General features: G+C 51.0%; 1 protein-coding gene across 1 annotated transcript; it reads right to left on the reverse strand.

Moving 5' to 3' along the window:
- Positions 1-11,357: 11,357 nt before the first annotated feature.
- Positions 11,358-16,403, reverse strand: ATOX1 (antioxidant 1 copper chaperone). The gene is made up of 4 exons (XM_030504636.1): positions 16,223-16,403; positions 15,037-15,112; positions 13,625-13,782; positions 11,358-11,581 (listed from the first exon to the last, which is right to left on the reverse strand). The coding sequence occupies exons 1-3, from the start codon at positions 16,226-16,228 to the stop codon at positions 13,649-13,651; spliced, it is 216 nt and encodes a 71-aa protein (XP_030360496.1). The 5' UTR covers positions 16,229-16,403; the 3' UTR covers positions 11,358-11,581; positions 13,625-13,648.
- Positions 16,404-18,672: the final 2,269 nt, after the last annotated feature.

Genomic DNA, 18,672 nt, shown 5'->3' on the forward strand with positions numbered 1-18,672 from the left:
TATCCGTCCTCCCTGAAACCAAACTGAGCCCAAAGCAGCAGGGACAAAATAATCCATCACCTTCCTCAGCTGTGGTGCAAGTAGGGAGCAATACATGCTGCAGCTAGCCCTACTCTGCCCTGGGTGCCTCTCGTGGGCATCAGGTCTGAACATCTCAGCTGTGCCTGCCCCCAGCTACACACAGAGTGGGTGGTAGATAGAACCCCTCTGGCTGTAGCCCCCCGCTGTGTCCCTATGGCAGAATCCCCTGGAGCTGTCACACCAGGCACCACCAGATGGGACAGGTCTTATCCACTTTGAAGCTCCCATGCGCGATCTGGGCACATCTAGATCCAATACCTCCAATATCCAAATAACCTCCCTGCCTTTTCCCCTGCTGCAGTGGGCTGCTCTCTAATAATCCTGGACACGGGGATGTTGCGTGCCTGAACTACAGCCTGGTGTCTCAGCCTCACTTTTGCTCAAGACTTGTTTTGGAGATGTGCCCATGACTTTCAGAAGATGCAATAAAGCTTCCAAGGGAGAACCGCTAACTCTGGGCAGTCCCACCTTGCTGCTGGTGTTTACCTAAGATGCACTTTCGAGTCCTCTTGGGCCTGACAGATGGGGCTTGGCAGCTTTTGAAGGCTATGAATAGAGCTGCTTAAGGAAATAAACAGGAATTCACCTTCACCTTCAGGCCCCTGGGATATGTGGGGAGAGGGAAGCTCCTGGGCTGCAATGGCAGCATTTTTTTTCATGGATAAACAGCCTAAAAGTCTCTCCTAAAAGGTAGCCTTTATGGAAGTACCCACATGAAGCTGTGCCAGCTCCAGGATGTCCAAATGCGATCTGGGAAGCAGTGGCGATAACCATGGATGAGGAAAAGACCAGAAAGGCAAATGCCAGGGTTCACAAGGCTCTCTGGGGCCAGCTGCCTTTGTTTTGGGGGTCATGAGTGTGATGAGCTCCTCTAAGAAAAGCTTGATTCTCAGATAAGTTGGCTACTGACTCCACAACCACTGATAATCAGACCCCTTTTAATTCAGTTTATTCAGCCCCACAGCTTTACATCTTAGGAATGAAAGCAGCATTTTTCCTGGGCCATGTCTTTGCTGGAAGCCTCTTAGTGATTTTCTGGAAGACCATTTAGACATCTCTGCTGGGGACGTGGTGCAGGGAGCAGACCCATGAGTGTTCAGTGAGGCTGAGCAGTGAAGGGGCAGAGCTGCCACGGGTGGGGATCACAGCTGAGGCAAAGCAGGCAGCAGGGTTTGGTGTTGCCCTCAGCATAATTCTCTGCCTCCAGGAGCCTGGCAGCTGAGAACATGGGCTTTAAGCGATGGCTGCTTTCGCTCCAGGCTTGTGCACTGCAAAGAGGAAGAGGGAAACATGGTCTTGGGGAGGGCAAGGCACGTAGTGACCAGGAGGCTGGGCTGCTTGTTGAATTAAAGCCTGGAAAGTTTAGCAGTTCCCTGTGGAGGCTGAAGCACAGGACTTCATTGTCCTCATATTAACCCTCCTTGCTGGCAAAACCCTATCAAAATATCCCCCCTCCCAGCCAGCCCTGCCCCACAGTAACTCAGCCTGTGTATGGCTCGGTGCTCCCAGGACCACCCCCATCCCCTGCCAGCTGTACAGCCCTGCTGTCCTGCTGTTGCATAAGCCAGGAAATGCAGCTTCACGCCGTGCAGAGGGATCCCAAGAGGCCACGTCCCCTCTAGTACTGCTCGCAGATGAGCTCAGCATCCCTGGATGGGAATCGAGCCGTGCTGGAGCTGTGCCTGCATCCCAGTGCAGGAAGCACGGTGCAGCATGGGGGTGCTGAGGCCACCCCAGCTGAGCCTGCTTGTATCCAGCCTAAAAAATTCACATATTTCAATCTATTGCTCTGGCATTTTCTGCTTGAACTCGCTTCAGAATAAGCCTCAGCTTGAGATGTACCAGACGAATGAGCCAGGCTGCTGGATGCAGGAGGCTCCATAAACAGGGTGTCCCTTAAAGGAGACAAAATGGGATTGATTTTGGCAACGTGCATTGGGGAGGATCCTGTACACAAGTAGGCTTAGAAGCTGGCAAAGTTGATATGGAGGGACAGTAGGAAATGCTTTTTGACAGCAAGGTTTTGGAGCGGGAAACTGAGCCATGCCATGTGGAGGATGGTTGGGACAGGGTAGGTCAGGCTGGTAGGGGCAGTGCTGACAACTGCTTGAGGATTTTAGCATCTGATGACTCTGTGATTTACAAACACAGCTGCTCCAGACCAGCACCAGCAGCAGAAGCACTGACCTCCCTACCATGTCTGCTTCCTGTGCCCCTCCAAATCATCTCCAAGTGTAATACTGAGCCTTTATGAACTCCCTGGGGAGTTAAAATCTTCCTACCTTAGATCTTTATGGCCATGCATAAATATTCTGCTCCTTGCAAGGGGTGGTCAGTGGAGGAATCTCCACTTCATCTTTAGAGTTTGACGGGATTTCACTGGTCAGAGGGTAAAAGAAACCAAAGAGGGTACAACCCCCCTAGCTGGATGAAAATACAGCCGCCATATGAGGGCATATGCAGAAAATACCTCGTGTGTCATTGCTTCAATGTGATGAGTTCTGGAGATCTCGATTTAGCCCTGAAACGTGTTTACTTCCCTTCAAAAACCACCATCCAGTTTGCCCAGGGTTTGGCAGGAGCGGCGCTGCGGGCAGCAATAGCTGGGCTGTGGGAAGGCTCCGGGCTGATGCTGCACCGTGACTGTGGGCTTGGGGCAAGGTGGGACGTGGTCAGCCCCAAAATAGTGAGGTCGTGCGGGGCCCTGGGCGAGCGCTGGGACTTTCCATCCTGCGCCTGGCCCAGAGCTGGGTCATTCCCTTGGGATCCTCTACTAAAATTAGCAGATTTCCCTGTGCTGAATGCCCTGTGTCTGTTATCAGCAGCTATGTAAGGAGATGGAGGGGCCAGAACCACAGTTTGGAAAAACATCAGGTTTGGAGAACTCTCTTTTAAGCTTCTCTTTTATGGGAAAAGCTGATGGAAAAAATTCTTCCCTGAAGTGGGAGCCCTGGGGAGGGGCCCTTGGACTCTTTCCTGTGTGGTGCTGAGACTTCTAATGAACATTGATTGTATCAGGTATCTGCAACGAGTAACTTGAAAACAGTGACAGCGATGAGACATCAGCATTGGCAATGTCATTCCCCCAACCCCTTAATTCTAGACTTGCCCAAAGGTGTCCATCATACCTTGTCTGCTGTGCTGGCCCATGTCACTCCAGGCAGAGAGCTCACACAGGATTTACTACCAGGATTAATGGAGTGGATTTTTAGTGGCATGAATGTTCAAAGGAATTCTGTTGTTCACTTGAGGGGAAAAGGTGGGAATTGGGAAATTAGGGAAACACCAGCTTTCTCAATGAGTGGAATGGTGCAGGGAATTGTGTGGGCCTCTCTAGCGATACCCTGCTGTAAAGCAGGAGGGAGACCACACTGTGCTTTAGGATTATCAATGGTCACCCGGCTGGATCCTGGCAGCTCGCACCATACTTGCCATGGGGGTGGTCAGCTATTTCCTTTTCTAATGCACACAGGGGCTGATGCAGCTGGGACAGCAAGAGCATCCCTGCAGTGGGTGACAGAGCTTGGTTCCTCTGTGTGCCTAAGGGCTCCTTTCCTGCTCCTCTGCCCCCAAATAACTCTAAAGTATCATAGAATAGTCTGGATTGGAAGGGACCTTTAAAGGTCACCCAGTCCAACCCCCAAGAGCGAAGGTCCTCACTGCCCGAGGTGTGCCTGGGCTGACAGTGATGTCATCTTGCTCAAGACTGGGCTATCCATGCTGGTTTTCCTCCAAGGAATTAGAAATTGTGACTGGTACTGAGGGAATCTGTGCTGCTTCTGGAAGGGAAGTGTGGGTGAAAAGGCTGGATGAGAAAGGACATCTCTTTCTCTTTCTCCTCTCCAAATTCCTCCATGTTCAACCTTTGCCAGTGGAATCATGCATCCCTCCCTCTGATTTTTCTGGAGCTCTGTGGAAGAAAGGAAGGGAGACACTAACCGGGAGTGAGATTTGCTCTCCCAGTGGCTCCAGCCATTCACCCTCAGCCCAGAAGCAAGCTCTGCTCTGCCAGCCTGGGAGGGCCCGTTTCAGTGTGGGACAGGGACACTTTCCACCCCACTCTCCCCCATGCTGTGGGGCTGAGCCACTGCCCAGCCAGGGGGCAGACAGACAATGCCAGGCATGGGGAGCAACGCCTGGCTTTCATTTCTATGCAAACACACACAAACAAGTTTGCTTCTCTGGCAGGAACTGGCAGCTACTCTGTTGGGTTTGTAAATATGGAAATAACATCTGGAGGTTTTCTGCGTGATCCTCCTTTAGGGATGAATTTTAAACCCCTCCTGTGCTGGGTTGCATTGGGTTGGGTCTATTGTTTTCCATGGCAGAGTGGTTCGCACCCAGCTCCCTTTGCCTCAAAGTGACTCTTACAGCATCTATCCCAAGCGCAGCTCCTGCTGTTTGTTGGAGCTTTGGGCAGCCCACAGGGATGGTTTGCTGGCTTCTTGCTAATGCAGCCTCTCTGCTGAGCTGCCTGGCATGCAGCTGAGCACCCACCGCCCCACTGGCATGCTGAGACCCTCTTTACATCTGTGGACAGACTGGCTCTGCCAGGGAGAAGGGAAGCAAGTGGATGGAAGGGGGGGATTTGAGGCACTTAGCTGAGATGATTGGTGAGGAAAAGGGGCCCATCATTTCTGGTTTTGCTCTGGAAAACACCAGGAATTGTAGTTCCAGCTGTCCCCAATGGGTTCACGGTGGAGGTGGCCCCGGGTGGCCAGTGGCAGTGGCAAAGGATGGCAAGCCTTTACCTGGGGATACATGTCCGTGTCTTCAGCACATGGACCCTTGGTGAGAAGCCAACAGCTCAGCACAGGGCGTTTAAAGAGTCAGAGCTTCTTGGCTTCCTATGCTCTTGCTTTGACCATACTTTGACATATTTTGACCTCAGGGCAGATCAAGCTTGGACGGCTGCTCCTGAAACTGGAAAGCTAAAAATCCCCCAGCAGTTGTAAAGCCAGCAGGGAGGACGCTGGATGTGCCACATCTCTGCTTTTTTGGCTTCTCCTCTGGCGAAGTACAGGCTGAATTAAGAAAGCAAATGGAGAGGAAACCGTAGAGAAATAAGAGCAGCACTGTGAGTCGAGGACGCTCTGGACTCAGTCCCATCCCAGTTGCCCTGGAAATTGGATGGTTCCCACTGAGCCGCCTGCTTTGCTGGCTGCTCCTGGGAAGGCACAAGCATTTAGCACTGGTCGGAGGCACGGGAAGTGGGAAAGGGAAAAATAAAGGGAAATATAGATGCAAATACTCATATAGGGGTTTTCTTCATCGAAGGTACACCCTAAGCTCTTTGCCCCATGCCTTTGTGGGGATGATACAAAGAAGTAACCCCCACCAGCTCCCCCCTAGTGAGCCCTGCCTGCCCTCCAGACAGCCTCGTGTCCCATGCAGACTTCTGATGCAATTGGTGGGATCACCCTGACAATAGCTGTGTGGGTTGTTTCATTTTTAAGGCTGTGCACAACAGATTAAGCCAGCGGCCCCTGTTGTGATTGCTGGGCATTGTGCACCGTGCTGACATCGGCTTCTGTGTGGCCAAGCTCTGCCCACCGCCAAGCAGGAGCTTTGGGGGGGGGAATTTGGTTCATGTGCAATGGGGCAGGAGGGTACTTGGGCACAGAGGATTCCTGCTCCATTCGAGCGTCTCATTTACAAGGGAATGAGCCTTGTTTGTTGTTTTACTCTTTTCTGATCCATCTGTTGAGAATGGGTGAGCAGCTCTCGGATGGGCTGAGAGAGACGGTCCTGCCCTGGGAATTTCACACCAGCTGGGAACTGTGGGGAAGTCTGAAATGCTGCAGCATCTCTCTTCTGGCTGTGCTCTGCCTCAGGGACAGCACAACACTGGGCTGGCCTGGTGCAGTGGAAACCCAAACCCAGCTATGTAGCACCCAGCAGCCTTTCAGGAGGTATTCAGGAACAGGCATGATGAGCAGAGGGACAATAGCAGGAAGGGCCAGGCTGAAGGCTCCTGCCTACACAGACCAGTTTCCCTTGTCTCTTCCAGGTGACTTGGGACAGGTCCATGTAGCAGAACAGTCACAGAGCAGATGTGCTTTCCCAGAGCAGCCGGGGACTTTGCCTTGTGTCCCGGTATCCCACAGCCCCTCTGAGGGAGCTCCCCACTCACAAGAGCTTCTCCCTGCTCCCTGTTGCTGTCCCAAAATGCCACTGCCTGCAGCAGCTGTGGGGCTGTGAACCTCAGCTCTCCAGAGTCCAATAAATTAAACCTTAGTCCAAAAGGGGCTTGAGCTGTCTTTTGCAAACAGAGGCAGCACAAAAGCTGCCTTTCTCCCTCTCACTTGACTTTGTTTTCTCTCCCTCCCCATCTGCTTTTAGCTAAAGGGTTGAATAGCTTCAGTATATACTGTGGGAGGCTGAAGCCAAAGGCTGGAGCACCAGGGAAGGATGCAGAACAGCAGTGTCCTGTGGCCGCTGCCTTCCGGAGGGGCTGGGAACTGTTTGCTACCCTCGCTCTGTAATCCAGCCTCCATCACCTTGCTGAACCCTTGAAGAAAGCAGCTTCGAAAGAAAATATTTGTGCTCTGGCTAGCAGACACGTGCACACTTCCTGCCCTTGAAGTCCTTCATTAAGCCTGGGTTTTGTTTGGGTTTTGTTGTTTGTTTGGGGTTTTTTCTATTTACACTGCCACAGTCTTGGAGGGGGAGTCTATCAGGGCCCTGTGTGTTTTGCTGGTTTGGAAGCTGCAATGTGGAAAGCTGGGATGGTCACACAAGGAACCTGCTGGTATCAACAGGAGAGTGGGAGCCAACAAGGGCCTTCGGCGTTGCTCTGTACGTCAGTGCAGCAAGCATCACGACAGCTCAGTGCATCACCCATGACAGTGGCCTCAGCTTAGCTGTGGCCTCATGACAAGGAAGATTGAGTCTTTATAGACCTTATTGAAAAGATGCAAGACCAGCACATTCAGTTCAGAGAGACCACCAAGCCTTTTCCAGACAGTCTGGGAGCTTAAGTCCCTCCAAAAGACCACGTTATCTGCCTGTTCATCATGCTTGTCCTCCATTGGCAGAGATGTACGACCACTTAGAGTGATGCTCGTGACTACAGACACCCAGTCCAGTGCAATGGGGACCTCCAGGTCCAGCTGCATGGCTCTAGCTCAAAGCTAGGGCAACATTGCAGATGTTAACCCTGAAACCATGGGGGTATGATCCCTGTAAGGCAAATATTAGTCATGGTGCTCATCCATCTCCCAGCTACCGCCATGCCTGGGCTGGGAGCGGGCAGGCGAGGCAAGGAGGAAGCCTGAGGCAGGTTGTTTCTTACAGCAAGCGTTTAGAAGCAGTGTAAGACTAGAAAATCCCCATCTTTTGGTAATGAATCCCTCATGTAACAGTCTTAACATCCAGACACGACACGCCTGTGAAATTCCTGGGATTGTTGCAAACTGAACCCTTCTTTCCCACCCTGAAATTTCACAGCAATTTGCCTCTCCAAGCCATCAGGGATCACCATTTGCAGGCACAGAGGGGGATCTCCCATCCCTTGTCTGCTTTCTGCAGCCTGCGGTGCTATTTTGGAGATTCTCTCATTTACTGGGTGGTTCAAATGAGTACAACTGCTCCTTTGGCTAAAATCATCCCCTGCCTGCCATCTGGTAATTACAAAGTGCCCAAAAGCCAGTGGTGCTTAAGGCAGCTCTGGGATAAGCACGGCAGCTCTTTTGTAGATCAAGTACTGAGCTTTTGAGGCTGTACATTTTGCACTGAAATGAGATTTTGGGTTAAAAAGTGGAGGAAGGTGGCACTGGATAAAAATGACACCCAGAAGCAGAGCATCACTATGAGAAGGGCAATGCTGCAATGCAATGAGGTGGAGGAGAAAATCAAATGCCCTGTGGAAACACCATGGGGAGGGGAAGCAAAGATAATTTTGAGGCATGGGAAACAAAGGAACTTTTAAAGCCCATCCGTCTGGGTTTGCCCAGTTCTTACTGGTGCTGCAGCTAGAGGCAGTTCATGGATTCTCACAGTTCAGCTGGAGCTGGGCTGAGAACCTCATGAAGAAACCAGAAGTGAGATCCTGCTGCTGGGGATCATCTTCATGGATGGCAAAGCACCAAACTGCACCTCACCAGCTGCTTGTCCTGACACGTTCCTCTACCAGCAGGTCACTGGGATGTCCTGCAGAGCCAGGGTGTCTGTGGTACAGGAAAGCTCCTTTTCCAAGTGCCACCCTTTCCTGTTTGCATTGCAAACTGAGCATTTCCGTGTCTGAAAACAGCCACACAGCCTCAGTGCCTGGTATATTGTTTCCTGTGGAAATTATTGCGACCAGGTAACCTGTGCAGACTCTTTGGGGTCCTTCTCTAGGACATGCAACCTAGGGGACAATTTCAGGCCAACCTGATGAACAAAGATTTTGAAGGACTTGAAGTTGGGCAGTTGTAGAGCAAAGAGACTGCTTAGGTCCTTGTCTTACCCTTTTAGACTGTATGAAGGAGTTTTTTCTCCCAGTGATTTTCCATAAGCCTCTCAGACAGCCACCCTGCAGGTCTGCTGCTCTGTTCAGACTGGACCATCCTTCCTTAACTTCCCCAGCCCAGCTGTAACCAGCCCAAAGGCAGCCCACACACAAAAGCAAGGACAGTCTCAGGGTGTCATTAGCCAGCTCTGGCTGTGTGTTCCTGGAGACGTGGCCTTCTGGGATGCACTCTGTGCTCCTGCAGAGCCACTGATTCAGGAGGGCTGAGGAGGCAGGACTAGCAGGTCAGCTTCCCCAAACACCTTATCTTATCCAAAGGAAAGGAAAGCAGGGAGAAAGAGAGCATTCTGCAGATTGCCTGGTCTGGTTGAAATGCCCTGTTCCCTCGATAAGCCTTCAAGGTTGATGAGGGAGCACACACAGTGCTGTCCTGCTGGGCTTTTGGTGGAGAAAACAAGCAGCAGTTGGGTATCATCCTCCAGCCCTGCTCTAACAGGAATTGTCCCAGTTCTTTGGTATTTTCACTAAATGTCCCTGGAGTGCTGGGGTTAGCAACCATCACAGCACTTCCCTCTTCTCGGCTGGAGAAGAAACCATGGCAGCTTCCTTCCCTCCTCCAGTGGATGAGGGGAAAGGAAGAGGAATGTGATGGGAAGATCTGAACACTGGGGCCACTGAAGGAAGGCTTCGCTCCCATCAGCATCCTCAGGGTATGGCACCAGAAAGATGTGACCTACGCAGACGTGTCATCCCCCTGTCCCCTCCGCTCTGGAACAGCGAGTGAGGAGCAGGACATCAAACGCCATGAGCCATGAGGTATAAAAGCCTACAAACCCTGCACACACAGTCTCCATTGGAAGGCAAGTGGCAGGGATACCTCAGGGAAGCAGCTGGGGGCAGCCCCTGTGCACACAGGGAAATTATAGGGGCTGTAAATGACACCAATGGCCAGGTAGAGCTCAGCAGCCTAGTTTAATGATTACTTGCTGTGAGGGACAGTTAGAGGTATTTCTTAAAGTGCAGGGCAGGGACCAGGAGGGGAAGACTCCCTTGTCTGGACATCACTCTGGTGGATGGAGACCAGCTCCTGGCACTTCGTGAAAGGCTGCTCCTCTCCTCTCTGGGCAGTGTGTATCCCCACCACACTCTGCAGCCAGCTCGGGGTGACCACATCTCGTCACTACAGCCAATTTCCACCCAAAGCTGCAATGTCATTTTTGCAGCAGACAAGAGCTTAAAGCAGTGTCCAGCCCCTCCATCAATGAATGGCACAGGGGAGGCCTGGGACGCTGCAGCCCTGCAGATGGGTGCTAAAACTTCAGGTATCTGCACAAACCTCCTGGCTGGCTGTGGGTAGAAACCTTTCCTTGTCTGGCTCAGAGATAAGCAGGCTTTAACCAAAACAGACAGTTCAGCAGAGCAGGGAGAAGGGAGCAGAGCAGCCGGGGGAGTGTGGATAACGTAAGCTGCAGCCCACACATCAATGACAAGCAGCCTAGTTTACAGCAAAACCAGAGTGGAAGTTATCCTCTATGGGCACAGCACTGCCAGTCCTGTTTGGCAGAGAGCAAGTGCCACAAGGACTGCTGGCTCCAAGGCCGGCCGTGCCTCCGTGTGCCCTCCAGCTCCATGCCAAACAGCACACGTCCTCTCCCAGCCCACTGCCACCAGAGCTGGGCCACTGGGCAGCCAGCTGCTGATGGATGCACTGGCCATGCCTGGGAGGAAGCTGAAAGCAGTAAATAATAACTAACATTGGCAAACACCACCTCTGACCAGCAAGGGGGAGCTAGGGAAAGGGATTTACTCACGCACCCCGGACCCTGGAGGTGTCATGCTGTGCACCTGAGTGTATGGGCACAAAGCAGAAATAGGTTGTGGTTCTGGGCCTTGGCTCTGGAAACTTCCTGCCACTGGGAGATTTTAATGCAAGAAAATAAGGCAGTGATGTTACATATTTATCCTTTAGTTTCCCTTAAACTAAAAAGCAATTAAAAGTGTCTGAAACAGATTCCTCAAAGTGTCTCCAGCCCCTGCAAGTGCATCTATGCCAATTATCTGTGCTGTAGATGGTAATACCATTACTGTAATGGTAAAGGACTTGGAAGTACTAAACCACTCTAGGAAAGAATAAATTGCAACTATGTCAAAAGTAATCTCATCGTACAAGTGTGAAAAATCTCTTAAACAAAGAGTAATATTTTCCTTCAAATTTTAGTTATTTTTTCTTTCTATGGAACAAGTCACATGTAGGTATGGGAGACATCGTCCAGGTGAAATGAGAGACAGCAGACTGGGACAGACACATGCAATCCTTTCACTGGCCTGAAACCTGCACGAAATGGATGGGAGTGGGGCAAAGCAACAGTACAGCCCACAACACTGGTGACTGGGCTGAGAGATCAGAGATCTTGGATTGATTCCCACACCCTTCTCCTTCCTCCATCTTCTGCATTTCTCATCAGCACAGGCATTGTCTTCTGCACGCCTCTGCCTTGTGGCCCCATCTAGCTCAAAAGGGCACTTGGTGATCCTCAGAGGGGCTGCAAGAGTCCCTTCTTCCCAGCATTTGCAACCCAAATGGAGTTTATTCTGTAATGGAAAGACATCTGCCAAGACACAGATTCCCTGAATCTAAGTGACATTCAATCTCAGTTCTCCTGAGACATGCCCCTCAGGCAGAGGTTGCATTCAACTCCTAAAATAGGTGCAATTTCTGGGAAGACCTGCCTTGCATGTAATGGGTAGTTTCCCATCCCTAAGAGCCATCTCTTTTACAGAAAACCACTTAAAGCAGTACAAAGACACACAAGACACATAGACATGCACTGAAAAAACAGAAGAAGCACCTTGATTTACTGTGGGACTAGAAACAGGATATAACCTCCCCTGGAGTTCTCCAGATATAAAGCCCAAGATGCAGCTGTCTTCTCCTGCCAGCCCTCTGCTTTCCAACATCTGGCAGGGCAGTAAAGGTCAAATGCCAGAGCAAGTTGGGAGATATGCAAACAGTTAAGCCATCTTTTTGCTGAAGTCATGTTTGAGTTCCTGCAAAATAATTAAGTAAGTAAGTAAATAAATGGAACAAATACCAAGGCACAGAGGAGAAAAAACGTTATACAAAGATGCCCTCTGCCGGTCACCAGCCAAAGGAAAGCCATCCATCTGGGCTCTATGCCAAGGATTTGCAACTTTCCCCTTTCTTTTATACAGGAAGCCCTACAAATATTCCCTATGGAGGGAAATGTGCTGTAAAACTTAAACTTGGTATTTTTCCCCATGACAGTTGAAGTGATCCTGCAGCAGACTACTAGCAAGGACAGTTCAGCCACCCCTCTCCTTTGGCTTGGATCTTACAATCCTTGGGTAAGTCAGCTAGCTTCAGTTAAAATCCAATTAGAAGCCAAATGCATTGATAGAAATGTTCTGCCAGGTCGACCAGCTGAACTGACTCACTAGCTGCCTTGCTGGAATATAAGGAAAGTGGTCAGAACATAGGGCCAGGGAAAAAAGTGCCACATCCACATGATTTGAGACTGGCTTTGCTGGAATGGTTAACTTTTGCAGGCATTTAAGACATAGTCCACAAGTCTCTGCAAGTTGAAAACAGCTCTTGCAGTCAGTGCTGCGAGCTCAAAACTATTTGAGGCACCCATCAATTCAGAGCATGTTTCTCCCTCTGTTTCAAATAGCAATGTTATTTGATTATAGCTATGATTTTAAACTATTTCTAAGTATTGAGAGCTTGCTCAAATGATACAAATGACAGACTTTAAATCTGTTAAAGCACTCTATGAAAAAAAATGCAGATTTATTGCACAGGCATATCAGTCTCAGCTCAACTCTTTCTTGTATCAGTTTAATTCCTGCTGGTGTAAATCCCTGATTTAATTTACTGACTGGGAATTAAATCAGCATGAACTGGTTTCAGTGCATCTGTGCTGGGTATTTGTGACGATCAAACTAGACCATTTTAAAACAATGTTGTTGGATTAGAAAGCTCCACTGGCAGAAACAAGCTCTTAAGAGATGCAGTATAATAATCTTGGACATTAAAGAACAGTACATACAGTGAGTGGGCAGCCCTCTCCTCCTACTTCAGTCTTTTCCACTGAAATTGAACCCTGTCTGCAAAAACATTTTCATGGTCACAAGAATTTTGTATATGGAATCACAGAACAGTTTGGGTTGGAAGAGACCTTAAAGATCATCTGGTTCCAAGCCCCTGCCACGGTCAGCAACCTGGTTTAGTCTTCCATTATCAAGGTTGCTCCAAGCCCCATCCAATATGTTCTTGAACACTGCTAGGGATGGGGCAGCCACAGCTTCTCTGGGAACCTTGTGCCAGCGCCTCAGCACCCGCATAGTGAAGAATTTTTTCCTAATGACTAATCTCTTTCAGTTTAAAGCCATTCCCCCTTGTCCTGTCACTACATGCCCTCATAAAAAGTCCCTCTCCAGATGTAGTGCTGAGCCTCTAGGAAAATGGACAGGCTGCAACGATCAGGCTGTCTTTGAGATAGATATCCAGGGGCTGTGTGCTCTGGGAGCTATTCTGACACCCAACATTTCACATCCCTGAGAGTAGCAGGGTGCTGCTCTTTTTCCTTGAGTTTAGTGGAGGATTAACAGTGCTATCAACAGAACCAGATGTTGGAGGTCCATGTGCTACCAACCAACCCCCTGCTTCATGTACCCCCAGGGGTCTTTGTGTCCCATCACCCTCCCTGGTACTGTTGGGGGCCACCACTCTCTCTGGTAAGTTGGTGAATGTCTTTGGGATTTGTTTTCATGCGTGATATGCTCTGGCAAACTCTAGGTTGACCTGGGCATGGCACAGAGGCTGTGTTCTACCTTTCCACTGCAGCCACAGTTGGGATCACACGGGCTTTGCAGTGTAGCTAAGGGGTCCCACACAGAAGTGGTGCTGGCTGTATATGGTCCAGCTGCTTCTCCAATAGGAGGGGTGTGCTGAAGCTGGACCTGCAGGTCTTTACGACTTTGTGCTTCCCAGGAAGCAGCCTGTTTTACTGGGAGAGATGGAAAAACCTCAGATCTCTCTCTTCAGCATTTCATACACCTGGTATATACCTAGCGTCCTCACACCAGGCAAGGCTACTGTGCGGACTTCTCCCCAATGTAGGAAGCGTTCTTTCCAGTCTTCTTTAAGGTTTCCAGTAGGGTGTCAACGTTGTGCTCTGAGTCGATGCACACCTTCTTGTTGGGCAGGTCAATATCAAACTGGACACCTATGAGCAAAGGGAAAAAAGCCTACACAGCTAGAAGCAGCCAAATGGTGTGAGTACAGCAAAAGCTCACCTTCACACATTTGTGCTCCCAAGGCGATCAGTCAAATGTACACGTGCCTCCTGCCAGCTAACCCTGATACCACCACCAGCCAGCAAAACCAAACTGGTGTCCTGCCAGCAATGGTATGAAGGAAGCCAGATCTCCTGCAGATGTGCACTGGGCACTGCAGTTTCTCGACTGCTTTTATCTGCTCACTCCACCTTGGATCAACACAATCACTCACGCAATAACCAGAATGAGCTGAGTTTAAACCGACCATTATAATCTCCAACCAGCTCAACCTGTGCTGTGGTTTAGCATGGATAGGCACTAACTGATAGTGTAGGGTTAGGATAGGGTCAGGACAGTTTTCCTCAGTGGTGGCACCAGCTAAGAGCTGTAAGTAGGAGGAGGGAAAAGACATTTTCACATGTGGATTCCCCAGCGGCTAGTAAGAGTGAGCCACTCAGCGCAGTGAAAGGACATGAAGTCTCTATTACGAGGCTGGTATTGGCCAGCATATTGAAGAGTGATGGAGGTTGTGGCAACCACACACAGAGGAAGTGGGATCGCTACAGCCTGGTAACTGAGATCTGAAAGAAGTTGCAAAGCCTTCACCTTGGTGACTGAAAGCTGTTTCCACATAGTAAGGAGAGGGGAGCAGGATGACAGGTCCTCACAACAGGTGAGTGCAGGCTAGATCCTTCTCTCTTGGTAATGTCAGCATGAAGGAGGTATAGGCTATAATTTTCCAGGTGGTATTAAAAACAGGCTATGCAAGCAACCACCAAACATTCTGCTCAGCAGCTCTTTACTGTGACTGCTGATGACACATCTAGAGAAGCACCACAGACACCCCAGGCTTCCTTGGAAACACCACCCAGCAGGACATCCAGGGAGGTCCCTTTCTTCTGGCAGACTAAGTAGGGGTCTACCAGTATCATTCCCAGATGGTTCAGGATGAGGCCCTGGTGCTGCAGAGCCCCCTGCAGCCATGGCAGCTTCTCCTTCCCTGGACATTTCTCCAAGGGTCACATGAGTCCTGTGAACAATCAGTGACTCATTATTGACTAAGCAGCAGGCTCAGAGCAGAGTGGGAGCAGAGGTTTCCAATCTGCCACTTTTCGGCTTTTTACCCTTGCGAGATGGAGGATCCCTGGGCACTGACATCCTGCCCCGCAGCTGGCGTTGTCACACACCCAGCACAGACTCACCTCCCAGCTTCTGCAGGACACGGGTGACCGCATTGGAGCAGCCTTCACAGGTCATGTCCACAAAAAACTCGTGTTTCTGAAAAGAGGCAGACGAGGGGTCAGGAAGGGTGAAGCTGGCAACACACCACGAGCACTCATTCTCCACACTAGCCATTTTCCTTGGGGACATGGGCATAAATCCTCCCTGACCAAAAAGTCCACACATGCCACTAAGGGAAACCAAGAGCTCTTGGTAGCCCTCCCTATGGAATCCTTGTGCTGTCCATCACAGGATAATCATGAGGACCCTTTGGAGACTGCCTGGCCCCCACTCAGAGCAGGGCCACCTTCAGAGCCCGCGCAGGTTCCCGTCTCTGTGGGTCTCTGATAGACTCACTCCACTTGTCCTGGAGAGCTCCAGAGCAGCAAGTCTTCTGCCTCCAGTGACCCACTGCCCTAACTTGGTCTGCAAGGTTTTCAGTGCTTGCCCACCCTATTCTTCTTGTGCCTTCAAGGCACCTTGTCCCCAACATAATAAACTCATCGAAATATCAACCTGAAATTTAAGGAACATTAGTGCTGTTTTTTCATCCCTTCACTCCACTGGGCCCCCAGTGTTATCTTCACTACTAGTCAACACTGGGTCACTACTGGGTCAACATAAACGTGCTTGCCTGCACTAACCATTGCCTTCAACCTTTGGCACCAGACGGATCCTAATTCCCTTTTCTTGCACATATTTACTTTCCTTAGAAAAGTAAAGCTTTATAATTATTATTATTTGTTACCTGCAACCCGTATTTCTTTCTGTTCCAAACCACCCTCTGCCCCCTTTCATCGAGAGGCTGAAAAACCTTCAGTGGCACAATCCGCCCGGAAAAGCAGTTCGGGAATGGCGGTTCCCATTGGGATTTTGCAGCGTAATCAGCATTTTCCTGATTTTTATGCTACAAATGCTCTGCGTGCTCCGGGGAAGGGGGGATCGGATCGGAGCGGCAGGAGGCTCCCAGCGCAGGGTCCCCCCCGCCCCGGCCCGGTGGCTCCTCTCGGTACCGGCCAGCTCCCTCCCTGCCCCGCCGGCTCCGCTGGCGCTGGGGCCAGCCCCGCCACGTCCCCCGGCCCGCCCCGATGCCCCGGGCCCCGGCGCTGTGCGGAGCGGGCCGGGGGCCGCGATGAGCCATCCCGCGCCCCCGTGCCCGGCACCCACCGGCATGGCGGAGCGCTGCGGCGGCTCCCGGCTCCCGGCGCAGCCCGGCGCGGCGGAAGGGGCGGGCCGCGCCCGGCTCCTCCAGGCCGATGCCGGGCCCTGAGCGCCGGCCCCGCACAGCGCCCCCGGAGCCGCGCAGAGCTCGGCGGCCCCGCGCAGCCCACACCGGGGAGTCGCTGAAACCATCTCTGGCCTGTTCTTAACACTGACCGAATTGCTTTTAGTAGCCTTTTGGGGGTGGTGATTTAATTCTTAGGAGTGTGTGTTGCTGAAACGCTTCCTACGCTTATTTTTTCCCATTTTTCTGGTACTAAAATGCTCCTCGTGATACTGTTTTCTGATACTAATGCTCCTCGTGATCAGTTTCTGATACTGATGCTCCTTGTGAGGAGGTGCTCCAGGCTGCGGGTGCAGCGATACCATCCCCGATAGAATGAAGCCTGAGGTAGGAGTAAGGCTGAGGCCATTGGAAGGCATGAGATGCCAGAAAGGGATAAGGAGAAAGCAGTGGAGAAAGCTTTTACTGTTGTGGATCTGTGGATCCCTAAGAGCTTTCAGCACCCTGGATCAGCACAGGGAAGTGGCTGCAAGAGGGAGGTGGGAAGAACCATGAAGATAGGGCAGGAGGTGAGGGTTGACTGGGCAGCTTCAGAAAGCTTGTTCCTCTCTGTCTTTCAAGGCTTTGAGATTTACTGGTTTGGGAGAGCTCTGGTAGGCTGGATTATTGAATAAGGGAGGTTTGGAGGGGGTCTCTACTGCAGTGTAGGTTGAGAGAAAGGATGCTGGTCCCTGAAGATGTTTGTGTGTCTGCTCTGGGCTGGTTGGTTGGATTTTTAAGCATAGAATGGTTTGAGTTGGAAGGGACCTTAAAGCTCATCCAGTTCCAACCCCCTGCCACTAGAGCAGGTAGCTCAATGACCTGTCCAACCTGGCCTTCTCTGGCTGTTTGGCCCTCGGAAGGAGAATGGGCTTCTTTCTTACAAACTGGAGGTGGAGATGGCTGTGGTGGGAGCCAGGAGCAGCTTTGGAAGGCTGTGGATGACCAGGAAAAGGGACTGTGCTGTACATCAGGGCTGAGAAGAGCTGCCAGAGCTGTGTGTGGGATGATGCTTCCTGACCACGTGCTAGGCTTTGGTATCTTCCTGTTAAGCAGGCAACCCTGTAGCAGGAAAAATAACCAGCGTGTTTCTGGTTACTTGCTACCACACCAAATGGAGCTGTACCCTGGGATGCGGCTTGCTAACCCCTTCCCCTTGCTCTGCATTGATACTGAACAGGCTGATCCCCTGCCAGGAAGCCTGAGATGAAGGTGATATGAATGCCTTTCCTAGTGAGCTTCTGTTGCATGGGGGGAATGAGGGTGTTCATTTTGACATGCATAGCACCCTGTTGTTGTCATGACCTTTTAATAAGAGAGGAATTACCTGTCCCCCTGCTGCTCTGGGGAGAGATGTCAAGATCCCCCCAGCAGCGTTTATTTTGGATGGCTGTAGTGCTGGGTCACTGGTCTCACATTAAACTTTATAAAAGTCTGTTCTACTGATTTATGAACTGGCAGATTGCGATGTGGTTTAGTCTATAAATAGCTGGGTTTGCAGGGGGGGGAAGGATATTAATGCGGAGCATGGCCCCATGCCAGTCCACTTACTGTATCTCTAGCTGCAAGGCATAGCAGGGAGGGTTTTAGGCAGCGTTTAGGGATACGGTGGTGGGGAGGAAGTCACTTTTATAGGGTGAACTCTATCTCTGAGTGCTTCATGTCAGGGATACATTTGGGATGTGACACAAACAAATGGAAAGCTATGGCCTTCCGGGAGCCGGCTGGCTCCTCTGTCTGCTTCCTCTCCCTCCTGCTCTCCTCAGGCTCCCCGGACCAGTATCTCAATGTGAACATTGAGGCTCTTCTCCTTTGCAGAACTACCTAGGCTTTGCAAGGTGGGTTAGAATAATACATCCATGCTTGGATTGCTTTTCCTCTGGGGCAGATGATCTGCCTGTCTGCTTTGCTCCTTCCTTTGCGAAGGAAAAGCAGCAGGATGAAGGAAAAGCAGCAGGATGAGTCTCCCAGTGCTGCCTGTGGTGCCTGGTGACAGGCAGGGGATGCCAACCCATGATGGGAGATGGTGCCCACCACCTTCTCCTTGCCTGTGTGCTGGGCTTGTTTCTGTTGGAGGTGGCCTTTGCCCGGGCAGGAGCCCTTGAGTGTAAAAAGCTCTTTTTACCCACCCACACCAGTGGTTTCTCTCAGGTGAGTGTGTCAGCAGTGGTACTGCCGGTGCCCTGACCTCTGCTTGGGTGCACACCCGTGGTGGCTGGATGTGGTGCAGCCATTAAGGGGGATGGCCACAGCCATTAAGGGGGTTGTTCACTGTTACAGAGCCATATGGCCAGACCCCCCGGCCAAGGACTGGGTGCGCCTATGTCGGCTGAGGCACCAACACATGCCTCGC

The sequence above is a fragment of the Strigops habroptila genome, chromosome 12, assembly GCF_004027225.2.
Source record: "Strigops habroptila isolate Jane chromosome 12, bStrHab1.2.pri, whole genome shotgun sequence".
Taxonomy (NCBI): Eukaryota; Metazoa; Chordata; class Aves; order Psittaciformes; family Psittacidae; genus Strigops; species Strigops habroptila.

Bases quoted from the DNA above. Each gene is read 5' to 3' on its own strand.
- ATOX1 (XM_030504636.1), bottom strand. The intron at 13,783-15,036 runs GTGAGTCTGTGC...CTTTGCTCATAG, and splicing joins TGTCCTGCAGAAGCTGGGAG to GTGTCCAGTTTGATATTGAC.